Source organism: Muntiacus reevesi, chromosome 2 (assembly GCF_963930625.1).
Source record: "Muntiacus reevesi chromosome 2, mMunRee1.1, whole genome shotgun sequence".
Taxonomy (NCBI): domain Eukaryota; kingdom Metazoa; phylum Chordata; class Mammalia; order Artiodactyla; family Cervidae; genus Muntiacus; species Muntiacus reevesi.
Genome location: NC_089250.1, coordinates 227,194,716 through 227,208,848, shown reverse-complemented (window position 1 = coordinate 227,208,848; position 14,133 = coordinate 227,194,716). Strand labels below are relative to the sequence as shown.

General features: G+C 50.7%; 1 protein-coding gene across 2 annotated transcripts in view; it reads right to left on the bottom strand.

Moving 5' to 3' along the window:
- The window catches only part of ZC3H18 (zinc finger CCCH-type containing 18), a 43,325-nt gene extending 30,558 nt beyond the window's left edge, over positions 1–12,767 (bottom strand). For both annotated transcript variants that reach the window (XM_065925179.1, XM_065925180.1), the window contains exons 1-2: positions 12,609–12,767; positions 5,915–6,486 (exon numbers count right to left, since the gene is read on the bottom strand). In XM_065925179.1, coding sequence (XP_065781251.1) covers positions 5,915–6,472 — 558 coding nt within the window. In that variant the 5' untranslated portion in view covers positions 6,473–6,486; positions 12,609–12,767. The remainder of the gene's footprint in view (positions 1–5,914; positions 6,487–12,608) is intronic.
- Positions 12,768–14,133: the final 1,366 nt, after the last annotated feature.

The following is a 14,133-nucleotide window of genomic DNA, read 5'->3' as shown; positions in this document are numbered from 1 at the left end:
CCCTAATCGGGCTATGGGTATGATCGAAGCTCACCCACAGACTGCAGCGTCACAGCGATCACCAAGAAACAACGTTCTGTGATGTATGTGACGTGCAACACAAGCCAGGCTGTCATCATAATTTTCTTAATTAGCAATTCTGGGCAGGAAATGGCCACACTTCAGGTTTTTAATATTTTTTGCACTTAAAATTTACAGGAAAAAATATTTTGTGTCCTTTAAACTAGGCACTTTCTCTAATTTACAAGTCTAGGGCCAAGGAGGAGGGAATTTAGGCGACTCAGGTCAGTGAGTGGATCCACTTCAGCTTAGACCTGGGCCTTCTCTTCCTGTTCTGGCCCAGAGTTCCTAACCTTGGGTTTTATAACGCAGGAGGGTTTCAAGACCACAGTAGGGGTGGGTCTCTCCTCCAGGGATTTCAGAGAGCAACTTGGACTACTGCTCTGCACCCTCCCCAGCCCCCCACCTGTGCCCCTGAGCTGAAACCCCAACCCAGGATGGCCCCTAGCCCAAGCAGGGATCCAGAGCCCTGTAAATGTAGTTAAGATGCTAAGTCCAGGATAGAGCCCCTCTGGGTCTGCAGGCCCCAGCCTGTTCCAGAGCGCCCTCGTGTGGTCAACACAAGGGAACCACAGGCAGGGCAGATGTCTGGGAGACCCTCCTCTCATCTCCTGCAGCACTGCCCTTGTCCAAATGACTGCCCATCCCACTCAGCCTGGGGACTGCTTCTGGATGGGCACCCACACCCATGACCCTCCGCATGCTCCCCACAGCTCTGTGACCGTGGTGAGTCTGGCCTGACCATGTTCTTGCCTCTCCTTCCCGGCGGGTAACACAGTCTGAGTCAGAGGCCCCACAGCCCCCCACCGCAGACATGGCCCCAGCCGCTGAGGCTGCTGACCAGATGGTGCCATCCGCTTTTCACTTGCTGCTGCTCCAAGCGCAGCATCGGACTCACCGTAAACAGTCTTCATTGAGTGAAGAAACACTGGAGACAAACCCTGGACTTAAGGTGACGTATTCCAAAGCGTAAATATTTGTAAAATTTCTGCCTTAAAAACACCAAGTTATTAAGAAGTATTTTGTAAGAAAAAAGAACAGATGCCTGAGAGCTATCTCTCTTAAGACAGCCAGCAGAATGATTTCTTTTAGAGAAAGTAACAAGTTTTTTAAAAGGTCTTGAGAATTTATTAACCTAATAACTGAAAGTTTGTACTCTGTGAACAACATCATCCCCTGGTCCCCCCACCCCGGTCTCCCAGCCCTGTCCTCCTTCATGCTTCCTCAGGCACTGGGTCCTACACTACCACCTCACGTGCAGTCTTGGGTCATACAAATGCTCACATCGGAGCTGAGAGTGGATTCTGTTTGTTCTCATTAGAAAAACAAAACTCTTCTGAGAGGTCAGAAGTCATTCAACTCTTCTGTTTTGTTTGGAAATCAATGCACAGGAATTGAAATGATGAGCACAGAGCAACTGCTTTTAAGAAACCAAGATTCACCAAAAAAAAAAAAAAAGAAGAAAAGAAAGAAAGAAAGAAACCAAGATTCACAGCCAGTGCACTCGATCAGGTTACAGATCTGTTTCTGCAGAGATGTTGCTCTCGATATTCACAAGAGCAATCAGGAGCCAGCTGCCCAGCTCAGCCGCTTGTTAGACGCCAGACAGATGAAAGCATCAATAAATCACCCAGCAGGAGAATATTCTCAATCGTCAACTAACTGTTCATTTAGCACAATGGCCTCTCGAGTTACGAACACAAGGAGTTCTGAGATCTTATAAAGAGTTTCAAGCAAAAACAACTCAAGAAGGATGTCTCTAAAGTCAGCCCCCCAGTGTTCCCAGCACCAGGTCAGGGCTGTAACTGGCAGGAATTCTGGCGGGTGGCCCCTGATCCCGTGACCTAGAACAGAGCCAGCAGAGAGCAGGTGTCCCCAGAAGCAAACTGGTGGGTCTATAAACAGCTAAAAGGGCACCAACAACTAACTCAGGGAGCTTGTGCCAGGCCCCCCTACAGTTTACAAATCTAGGGAGAACCAGGCAGCATGTCTTTGGGGTGAGTATGCATGGGGCGTAGGGCATGGGGTGGCCTGGGTTCTCCTCCTGCTACCATGACCGTGGGCCTGGCCCCCCCACCCCCGGCCCCAGCCATGCCCTCCTCCGCACTCTTCCAGCAGCCAGAGCTTCCACCCGGGCCTCAGGAGACGCACGTGGTGGGCGCTCAGCATCTTGACAGAAAAACCCCTCAGAGGCAACATGTCAAATGTGAGCAAGGGGAGCACAGGTGACTTCTACCTTCTCCTTTGTGTGGGTTATTTTCCTTAAAACAACACAAAACCACAAAGCTGGGGTATGACCTCAACAACAAAAAGAACTCATTTTCAACCCAGCACCTCCCCAGCAACAGCAGATAAGGAAGAAGATGCAGGCTTGCACCCCAGAGCAGAGGCCCAGGCCGCTGGGCCAATCAGGGGCTCCTTGAACTTCCGATTCTGCACCTGTATGGCGAGCTAGCAGTTCAGGTCTATAATCCTGCATGCACACCCTTCGAGGTCAGAGATGATGTTTTGGTTTCAAAATGGTGATGGGGTGTGGAGCAGCACCTGTGAGGGGACCCAGGACCTGTGCACGAAGCAATAAACACAAACCACAAACAGGTTCCAGCATGTCAGGTGCTGGCAGGAAGGCAGCTTTCCTACCCCAGAGCCTCTGGGCTGCTCGGCTAAGCAAGTACAGTGGTCCAGCCCCTACTAGCCAAGCAGAGGGAGGCGGGAGGCCTGACTGAATCCCTTGGGGCCAGGTCGCTGTGGCTGCTTCTCTGCCTCCCACCAGAGGGCAGTGCTACGAATGCCCCAGATTTCTAAGCCCCTAAATCCTTTGGTAGAAAATACTATGTGTCCAGACATGAAAGGAGTAGGCAGATGTGAACATGAGAAAAGACAAAGCCCACATGTAAAGAAAAGGCTTCCGAGGTATATTCATCCCTGGCTGGGCCAAGAGCCATCACTTCTGCCCAAGGAGCTGTGTGGACAGTCCACTTGGGGTGCGGGCCCGGTCCCACCGTCTCTGAGCAGCCACCCTATCAGTGCGATAGTCACTGACGAAAGGAGGGAGGGAACAGAATACTCTGCCCCTTCCCAAGTGGATGGGACGCTCCAGGTGCCAAAGTTTCGTTAACCAGACAACATGAAAGACATAAAAACAGAACCAAGTCACAAAGCGGAGGAGACGATGGAGGGCCAAAGATGGAAGGACTGGAGTCTGCAAAGGCAAGTCACAGACCCTCGAGGGAGGAGGCTCTGTGCAGGACCATGCAAGGCACACATGGCCGCTCACGCCATTTGGCTGTCTGAGCTGCCGGCACAGGTGAGACCGCTGACTAAGTCAAGTTCACCCATGCTTCAGCTGTCACTTGGCGGGGACCCTCGGCCCCCTCCACAAATAAGCTAGACGCTATAAATAGCTGGCCCACAATCCTGTTTGCAAAATCCCCTCCCACGGCAACAGGGAAGTGGCACTTCCAGAAGGGCACTGGTATCTGAAGGCAGCTCACCAAAACACGTGCAAGTCATTCAAGGCCTGAGTTATAAACCACCTGGTTCAAAGAGAAGAACATCAAAGGTTCGTTGTACAAACTGATGTCACTACCAAGGAAACCACCAGAAAGTGGAAAAGCTGGGGAGAGGGGGCCTGCCTCCCTCCAAACCAGCTGAACCTTCCCAGTGACCCAAAGCCTACAAGGGAAAAAAGCAGGTCAGTGTACTCCAACAGAGAAAAGCACTTCTCAGTTAAAAGAAGGGTAAATCACTTGTGTTCTTGGAAGTAAGCGTGCTAAAGAGCAACAGGAACACACACACTGACGACCCAGGCAGTTCAGATTGGAATCACAGCAAAGGCACCAAGCCTGACGCGACAGTCAGGGGCAGAGCCCACAGAAAGGGCGTAACCTCTAAGCAAGTGATCAAAGAATGGGGAGGAGCCTGGAATGCAGGCATCTGGGCACAAGTGAACCAGAGGAGCTCCCATGAGGGTCTGAGTCTCCACTCATAACGCCCACCCACGTCCAGGCCTGCCTGTCTAGAGGGGCGACAGGCTCTGCTCTGCCCGGTCACATGCCCCCGTGTCACAAAGAGCCCAGCAGCACACTGCAGGGCCTGTGGGGATGAATGTGGGCAGACATGCCACCCTGTGGCTGAATGAAGCTGGGCCTGGGGCCAGCGGGGCTCTGGGACCCTCTTGAGAGGCCAGGCAGGCACAAGCCAAACCAAACAACCATCTAGGGTCAAGTGGGCAAGAACGTCAACCTGGATTTCTACTTCTCATGCTGTTTCTGAAGAAACCAGCTATCTCCAAACAACAGGTGTTTTCCTGGGCCAGCTCAGGTCAGCGTCACGTCCTAGGCCACCACATTTAACTCAGTGCAGTGGTAGAGCCCCTAGGACCTGTGGGGAGATGTCTGACCACATGCGAGCATGGAAAGTCTGAGAAGTCAATGAACATCCCCTGCGGACTATTCACAGCTGAAGCAAGAAGAGCTTGCACCTCGTCCTTTCTTAATGGGGGAGGATTGCCCAGACCCGCCGGCCGCACATCCCATCACTAGGAACCCCATGTCCTATGGGCAAGACACTGACTTAGCTTTTCTTTTTGTAAACTGAGAGACCAAACTCATGGGCAATCTCAATCAATGATTTTGTCTTCTGCCCCAAATGTCATCCAAACTGATTAACTGGAGTCTCGTGGCATCTCTTTTTCCTCTGGCAACCCTCTGGTTGAGAAGAAATTTCCAAATTGCAAGGGAAGCACAGCTGGCAGAACCTAAGAATGCTCACAGACAACGTCCCGACAGCACCCTTGTAAGTAAGTATAATACTAACAAGCAGTGGCTATTAGCTTAGGAGACCATCTGCTACGTTTAGTTGTGAGAAGACAAAAGATCTGAAATTCTGAGCTTGTAACTACACACATGAGCCTGTAACGCCTCACAAAGTTCTGTTCTTGTGAAGTTCAAGAAGCAACACCAGGCACAACCATGGACCCAAGACATGGCATATGTACTAGCTGCTGGAGAAGCCAGCATGTCAGGCAAATCCAGCTCACATACTTAACCAACAACCCCCTCCCCTCAGCAACCCAGAAGCATTTCTGAGAGCTATTCCTCACACCTCTCACTTCAGTGCCTCTCCCATGAGCAGAATCTCCTTCCTGGGATATTAAAACTCCTGTCAATCTGTTCTGTCCCTCTCTCTCCTCCTTTGAGTAAAAGCATTTCTCAGAAGGACTTCAAATTCTTCCCTCCTCAAAATTCAACCTCTTAAAAGATGGTGATGGAAGTTCTCTCATCAGATTATCTGTCATAAAAACCCACCTGCTCACAACTAAAATGATTATTACCAGATACCTTCTCCTTAACCTGAAAGGCCAGATTAATATAAATAAAGTTAAAAGAATGTGATGGTCAAAAGTCAAAGTGTTCTGACAACACAATCCCATTTTCTGCAGTCCCAAGGAGACACTTGCGAAGAAGCATCACCTAGTGGAGACCCTCAGCAGAGGACAAAGAGAAAAATGCCCAAAATAATGGACAAAACTGGAAGGAAGTTTCCTCAGTCTCAAGAATCTAACAGGAACTGAAATCCACAATGGTTCTAGTTGAACACTAACTCAAACAGTACTTAAAGACAGGAAAAAAAAAAAAAGGTAAAAAATGACCTCTTTAAAAAAAAATCCACAACTTTAACACGATCCAACCAACAGCACCAGACAGACAAGTGAGGGTCTGTGGAACTTCTGCCGGCTGCCGACTCCAGGCCAGGCCAGTCTCCATGCCTTCAGTGTCCCCTCACCACCACGGCAACGGCCCCAGCGCTGGCCCCCCACCCCCTCCTCGGGGCGCCCACCGGGCCTACTCACATCGATCTCCCCGTCGTCGATCTCCCCGTCATCATCCTCTTTCCTCTTCTCCTTGGCAGCCTCTGGGGGCTCCTTGTCTTCCACGGCACGGCCCCCCGCCTTCCCCTCCTCCCCAGGAGCCCCTTCTCCACGCTCCTCGTCATCCTCGGGCCCAGCCTTCTCAGCGTCGTCGTCCTGAGCGCCAGGGGCCGGCTCCTCGGGCACCTCCTCATCGTAATCTAGCTCATGCTCATCCAGGTCCCTGGTGACCGACGAGGCCTCGTCCCTCAGGTCGCTGGCACGGTCCCCCTCGGCTCGTGGGGGGCTGGCCGGGCCCCTGCTCAGCTCCTGAGCCTCAGAGTCCCGGTCGTCCTCATCGGAGCGACTCTCCTCGTCCTCCTGGCTCAGTCCTGGGGCCACACTCTCCTCATCCTCCAAGTCAGAAGCCCTCCCACCCGCCGCGTCCAGATCCTGCTCAGACCCGCTTTCCCTCAGGATGTCATCGTCCGAGAGCCCCTGCTGCTCTTCTTCGTCCTCCGGAGAGCGAGGGTCCCGGTCAGGGCTCTCGGCCACATCCATCAGTACCCACGGTTCTGCAAAAGAAAGAGAACACACTCAGAGCATCCAGCAGAAGGGCCAGTCAGCCCCGCGCGGCTCTCCTAGCCCCAGGAGGGCTCCTGATCTGCAGGAGGGCTCAGGACCCATGGCTGCCCAGCTCCTCCACATCCCAGACTGCTCTGCAGACCAGCGGCACCAGGCACCACAGCCCAGGCCTCCATGGGGCCAGGCCGGGCTCGCTGAGCTGGGTGTCAGGAGCCCCACACCCAGAACCACTGGGTGGCAAGAGCCCCCGCACACCCCCCTCCTCCCAGGGCAACCCAAGCTTATCAGCCAGTGAGCAGGAAGATGGGCACCACAAGCGACAGCTTTTTGGGTTCTTACAGTAATTTCTTTTTAAATTCAGGAGGATGTGCATTAGGAATACCGTGGCAACACGCCTGACCACTGTCTGGAGCCCCCTACAGGGTCTGGAACACAAGCCCGATTGCCTCAGACAGCCCCCAGGATGCAGGCTGTCTCCACTCCTGCATATGTCTCTCCAGGCCTGGCCCTGACCACCAAGTCACAATCACTGAGGGTGATCCTTAAACTGCAGGCCCTTCTGGAGCCACCAAAGGATGCCAGAAGGCCTCCATGCACCCTGATTCTCAAGAAGTACCTTTCTAGGATGGGCATGCTGCAGGAAACAACTCTGGCAGAAAATCGTACATGTTTAAGTAGTATCGAATACAAAAACATTGACTGTCATCCTAGAAGATTTCTTTTCTATTTTTACTAACTAGATTTAATTATAAAGTGACTATTTCCTGGTTTTCCCACCCTAATGTGCAAAGACAGAAAATTGTCCCAATTATTCTAAACGCAGGCTGCATAAACTGGGGTGAGAGAGTGTGTGTGTGCGTGTGTGTGTGAAATCAACACCAAATAGCCAACCAACACCACACAGCCTACAAGCGAACACTGACCATCCACCAGGCCAGGGGTCACCATCAAGCTGGTGTGAAAGAGCAGGAACAGTGAAAGGTTTAATGTTCACCTGAGTCTTCAAGGTTTTTTATTTAAAACAATGTATGCCACAGTCATGTCACATGATACCTTGATGAAACCTGAAAACACACATAACCGTATTTACATAATTATACAAAATTACTTATGCATTTATATGTAACTAAAATTTTAAAACATATCTTTTACATGTACACTTTCAAAAGGAGAACCTGTGTTTAAAGATGCACATATTGGTATCTGATGCACAATTGGTATCTGAACCCATAGTTAAAAAATTTTTTTTTGCTGATAATGGAAATTATTAAAATTCAGCAAACATAAGGACAACTCACTTCAAAGTCATCACTTTATAAACAGTCAGCAGTAAAAGGAATTTACAAACCAATCCGTTCAAAGTGACTTAAAAGTAGACAGTTTGGAAAATGATTCACTTTGCGGCCTTCTAATGACACTGTCCAGAGGTAGGCCTACTGAAGGAATTATTAATATTAAAGTCAGTCCTAAAGTGCTGTATTTTGCTGCCTCCCTGCACAGGGCAGAGCCTGTCACCACATACATTCCTCTGGCAGCCCAGGGCAACTAGCAAGGTGAGAAAGCTACCAAGACAGGGCCCATATCCTCGCCTCCTCGAGACACAGCGCTGGGCGTACAGCAACCAGTCGGGGGCCAGTGGCAAACCAGCAGCCTCTTGCCCCACCTTAGCTGATGACATCAGTGAAATGTGTGAGATTTTCCCTGGTGTACAATGTCCTATGCCTACCTTTGTACAGCTTTTACTACACTGTGCGTAAGAAACCTCTCCATAGAGAGGCAGGGACTTTCACTCCCCAGTTGCTCAGGCTGGCCCCCGGGACCCTGAAGGCAGGCAATCACATACAACTGTCACTGAGCCTCAAATTCCGATTGTCACGTCGTACAGTCTAACGGCAACCTTGGGAACCAAGTTACCTCTGAAATTAATCAGCTAGTAACCAAAATTAAGTGTCCTCTTAAACTAGCTTAAAATCCACACAACTGCTACTTGAGCCTTGCAACATACCATCCTGTTCACTGTTCCTGGCACCAAAGCTGCCTGCAAGTAACATGATAATAGCCCCTTCCTGGGGCCCAGGTGCCAAAAGGTTCCATTGTCATGATTAGGTCCAAACAAACTGCTCTGTGCATTTTGGCAAACTTGGATTTAAATCCCAGGGTAAGAAATGAAAGAAAAAGAGCTCCTAGCTTCAAATATACAAACTCAAGCAAGTGGACCGTGTCTTTCTGGGACATGGGGATCAGTGTGGGCTTCTGAGTCAGAACCCGAATCCTCGCTCCACTGCCTCCTGGCCTTAGGGTCCTGGACAAATTATGTAAACTTGCCAGACTCCAGTTTCTTTATCTGAAATATGGGAAAACAGCATCTACTCAAGAAGTCACTGCAGCAGCGAGATGAGACAAGGCTGACGGCCTCCAACACCCGTGTCCCACTCCCCACGAGACTGCCCAGGGGCCAGTCACCCAACACACACCAGAGAACGGACTCAGCACGATCACGTCTTTACAACAACTATGCAGCAAAATCAACAGCCACCCTACCTGCGGCGAGACTACTACTCTGCCAGGCACTGGATCTAGTCCCTCACATCGACCTTTTAGACAAATGATGTTACCCCTCACAGAGAAGGAAACTGAGGCCACCTGGCCACTGAGTGCAGTCCAAGTTGGAGTCTACTCTGCTGCCCAGTCCTGGAGCCGGCCTGATGCAGAGCATCAGTTCCTGTTACCTGCCCTGGGATTAACTGCCACACATCACCATTGTTCTACAGGAAAATGGGACCTGAGCGCCAAATGACTCTACAAATTCTGTTCTGGAATACAGCCCTCACATCGACTGGGGACTTACACTGACCCAGGAGATCTGTCTGTTGTTCTCTTCTCCCTCCTCAAGTTTTGTGCTGATCCATCTAGCTTCCTGCCTGAGCCCTTCTAGAACCCAAAAGACAGGTTTTTACAGAGATGGAAAAGTTACTATATGGTCCACACAGACTATTAGGTAAAGAATAGTGATGATCATATGGAAATTGAACCTGCAACACCACTTCTTTTAAAGTGTGTCCCAAGTTTGAAACTCAGGCACTTAAAACTAAAAGTAAATCTAACAAAAGAAACCCCCCAAAGGTGCACACTTCTATACCAACACCACAGGAAACACTGCCTCAAACTAAAATCCCAAGGCTGCTGGATGGTGTGTGGAAAGAAGTCCTCGAAGATCCTTGAATGTGCCCCCAGTTTGTATTATGGAAATCACTTCACCCCCCTCCCCAAGCACAGTGCTATCTTCCCTGCTCTAAAGGGCCATTTTTAGCAAAAGGCCCTTCATGCACGTGCTTCTATCCAGGTGGACAAGTGCTGTCAGCCTTCCATTGGCGGGGGGCGGGGGGTGTGTGTGTGCAGGCATGGATTGCTATAAGAATCTGAGGAAGGGAATGGCTCCTCTCCCTAGAAAAACCTGGACATAAGCAATTTATCTCCCATTTCTAGGAGTTCAAAACCTCCTGAGGTCCATCCACAGTTCCTAGACTGAGAACTACTGCCCAGAGTATATTGTGCAGTATTCTACCATGTACCCACACTCACCACGCTATATTACCACTATTCATTTGCAAAGTCTATTGGGAGACATCCCCCCCATGAAGGGCATGAGTGGAAGGACTCAGACTCTCCTGGGTCCTGTAAGCTCAGCAAATGGCTACCACACAACTTACTGTCTGAACCTGGGGGCACTGCTGACAACTACCACATGCACGAGTCACACCCTTCCTAGGCACACCAGGACACACAGTCACCCACAGGCGGCCCTGACATTCTCCCGGGGAAAGGAGACCCACTTTTTCTCTCCCTGTGGAATCTTCTGGGATTTTACAATCTGAGGCTATACCCAGGTGAACAGCTTGCAGAGGAAAACAGGCCAAAGAACTGACTTGCTTATCAGAAGCACCCTGAGTGACAACTTGCTGGGCAGGAGGGGAGTACTGCTGGGGGTCAGAATGCAGTTTGTGTTCCAGGCCCACTCTGGGAGAGTTAACCGGCTCTCTGGGCATCAGTGTCCTATTCCGAGATTAACTCAACTTGGCAAATATCTGAGTAAGTGCTGTATGTCAGGAGCCAGGAAAACACGTGGTCTACTGAGTGCACACAGTGAAACACAGGGTCCTCCGGGCACGTCTTCACAACTCCCAGGCTCACAACTCTTACTTAGTGTGTTCTTCTCACACAATCACCCTATCGTTGGGCATTCTTGGCAAAGTTTATAACTCTTTAGGCCTTTGATCCACAAGATAGTGAAACTGCCTGGAAAAGAGAATAACAGTGTCCATCATTGTGTCTCCACAGCGTAGTACACTGGCAGACGGAGACTGATAGATGCTTGTCAAATAAATCACAAAGACTCCTTAGTTGTAAATACCTGTTGCATGCCAGAAAGAAACTTGAAATAAGTGTCTACTTTTTAGAAGACTATTCTGGAACTGAGACACAGAGTGGTGCTGCCTCGTTTTCCAGTGGTCATTCTGGAAGGTTGCACCTTGACTCCAAGGGCACCGCTAAAGTACAGAACACTTGGGAACTTTTCTTTCTGAGAGAACTTTAGAACATGCACATCAATCCCCGGGCACTCTCAGTGGCAGCAAATCTTCCCTCTCTCAAGGTGGGTCAGCAGGAAGCTGTTCAAAAGCCTGGTCTGGTTAAGTGAGGTGAGTTCCCAAGCCAGGTAAGATGATTTTGGGTCAAACATGTGGTTTGACTGTTGAACAAGACTGATTTTTCCCCTATGGCTTGCATATTTACTACCAAAACAGGACTTCTAAAGAGATTCTGGCAAAAGAGCACCAATGAAATACAAGTCTAACTTTCGAGGACAACACTTTTTAATAGAGCTGTCCCTATCTGAATGCCCAAGTTCTGGTACATCTGGTTAAAATTCACGTTCAGAACTTCAGGGATTTACAACATCCAAAGGAAGGATGTCAAGACTGGTGATAGACATCATCCCCAAACCAACTAAGTCTGACACCAAACGACTTCCCAGGGAGGAAGCACTCACCTCGAGATGATCTGTGAAAAAGGAAAACACCTCCTTTGCTCTTAGAAATGGTTTCACAAAGCTATCTTACCCACCAAACGCTGGAGAGAAATTCTAGCCTCCAGGACACATGTGACTGGTTTCCAGAGCTGGGTGGGTTCCACACTTGTGCTCAGATTGTATCATCATCAGGCAAAGATGCCCCTGCCTGGGAAGCGGGAATTGACCTGGGCCCAGATTCACCCTGAGAATCCCAACCTCTGCTCTGGGACAGGACCACTCCACAGGCGACACGAAGGAGAAAGGATGAAACCCACTGCTATGCCCCCAAACGCACTCTTCTTCCATTCTCCCCAAATGGATCTAAAGACTGACGTGCTCTCACAGATGCAGAGCTGAACAGCTCATATAATATGATCAACCACTCTATCTGGCAAACTCAGCTGTCATAAAGTATTCAGGAAAACTTAAGTTTTAGCAGGAGTAAGGCTGGAAGTTTTTAAGTCTTAGGTACTTCCAGCAATGACCCGGCATCCTATGGGCTCTTAACCAAAGGGGCACAGGGAAGTTTATTCCAAAGAGTGGCGTGCGTCTTGGGGCACAGCCAACAGATCCAACCTGTGCCGCCCGGGAAGTCGAGGGAGCAAGTTCCAGGAGGATCCAGAGAGCTCAAAGCTCCCGAAGAGCCTATCCTCAGTCCGGAGGGCAAACTTGCGTGCCTCCTTCCGCACCCCCATCTTTGTGGGCGGAAAGCAGTGCCACGCGAATGTCCCGGAAGAGAAATGACAGCTTCGGGAGATCAACCCCACGACGGAGTGCGGAGGCAGCCGCCAGGCACTCGAGTTTAGGGGGATTCAGGACCCTCGGCCAGCTCGCCCGGACGGAACCTGGGATCGTGCCTAGCTCAGCATCCTCTTCCCGGGGCCCGAGAGTCACGCTTCGGCCGGGGGCAGCCTGGAGTGCTCCCCGGAGGCAGAAGCGGCGAGGCTCCGGGCCTCGGCTCAATGCCGCCGCCACGCTCCCTGTCCGGCCGCCTCGGCCTCCTCCTCCCGCCGGCCAGGCCTCCCAGCCACCACCACCACTTACCTCAGCTCGAGGGCAGAGAGGGGGCCACGGCTTCGCAGGGGTCGGGACGGCGCGGAGAAGGCGTCTCTCGGCCCTTCCGCTGCTCACAGTCTCCGGCTTCAGGCGCGACGCGGGCGGAACAAACGGGCTCCACTAGCCGCGGGGGCCGGCCATTGTGCGACGTCATCAGGCCGCGACGGTTATCTGCGGGCCGGCGGGCTTCCCTCGCTCGCCACGCCCCCCACCTGCTTCCTTCCGGCCTCCGCGCACCCGCCCCCGCGCGGCCCCGCCCCCTCGGGGCGCGCCCTCCCGTACCAGTCACGGCGCAGACGCGGCCGGGGCCCCGCCCCCGGGGCGGGGCTCAGAGCGCGCGCACCGCCCATGGAGGTGCAAGTAGGGCTGGCCGCGGCGCGTGGTCACGTGACGTGCTGCCGCAGGTTCCCGCCTAGAGGTCCGCTGTCCCTGCTGCACCCGACCAGGCGGAGGTGGGTCCCGCGACGTCACGGCTCAGAGCTTACCTTCTCCAGCCCTGCTGAAGATCCCCCAGCCTAAAGTTAATCCTTTTCGGGAAATGAGTTTAAATAGCAAAACTTAGACTTTTTAAATTGCTTACTAGGGACTACATAGCTCCCTCTCTGTTAAATATCAATTCAACACAAGATTAATAAGTTTTGAAAAACTGAGTTTAAATGTCAAAGTTTAAACATTTTAGAAACTATTTCTGTGGTACTAAATAGCTCTTGCTTTATCAAATATAATCAGTCCAACACAAAATTTAATCATTTTTTGATACTGAGTTTAGATGTCAAAGCTTTTAAAGTTTTTAAACTAATCCCCATGTTGTTAAAAAGTATCAACAGGTCCAAGATCTAATCACTTATGCTAAATCTGTCAAGCCTTAATACCTAATCTAACTGATGTTGCAGCCTGTCCCTAGAGTGGAAATTTAAACCCATCAGTCTGCAACCCAACAGTCTGATCAGCACTAGGGAGGTGATCTGTGTAAGACCCCCTCCCCTCCCTAAGGTAAGGCACCCTTGTTGGAGCAACCTACCCTCTTAGCTTCATTTTTCCACCCTCTGTGCCCGTAAAGACCCAATTCCCCCCAGTCTCTCCCATCAGGAAGCTTCCATAAGCCTCTTATCCTTATGCCTCAGCGTGCAGACAAAATGAAAACCACAATCACAGAAAACTAATCAAACTGATCACATGGACCACAGCCTTGTCTAATGCAATGAAACTATGAGCCATGCCCTGTAGGGTCACCCAAAATGGACGGGTCATGGTGGAGAGCTCTGACAAAACGTGGTCCGCTGCAAAAGGCAATGACAAGCAAGTTCAGAATTCTTGCCTGGAGAACCCCATGAACAGTATGAAAAGGCAATAAGATATGACACTGGAAGATGAACTCCCCAGGTCTGTAGAGGTCCAATACACTACTGAAGAGTGGAGAAATAACTCCAGAGAGAATGAAGAGACAGAGCCAAAGCAAAAACAACACACATTTGTGGATGTGATTGATGTTGGAAGTAAAGTCTAATGCTGT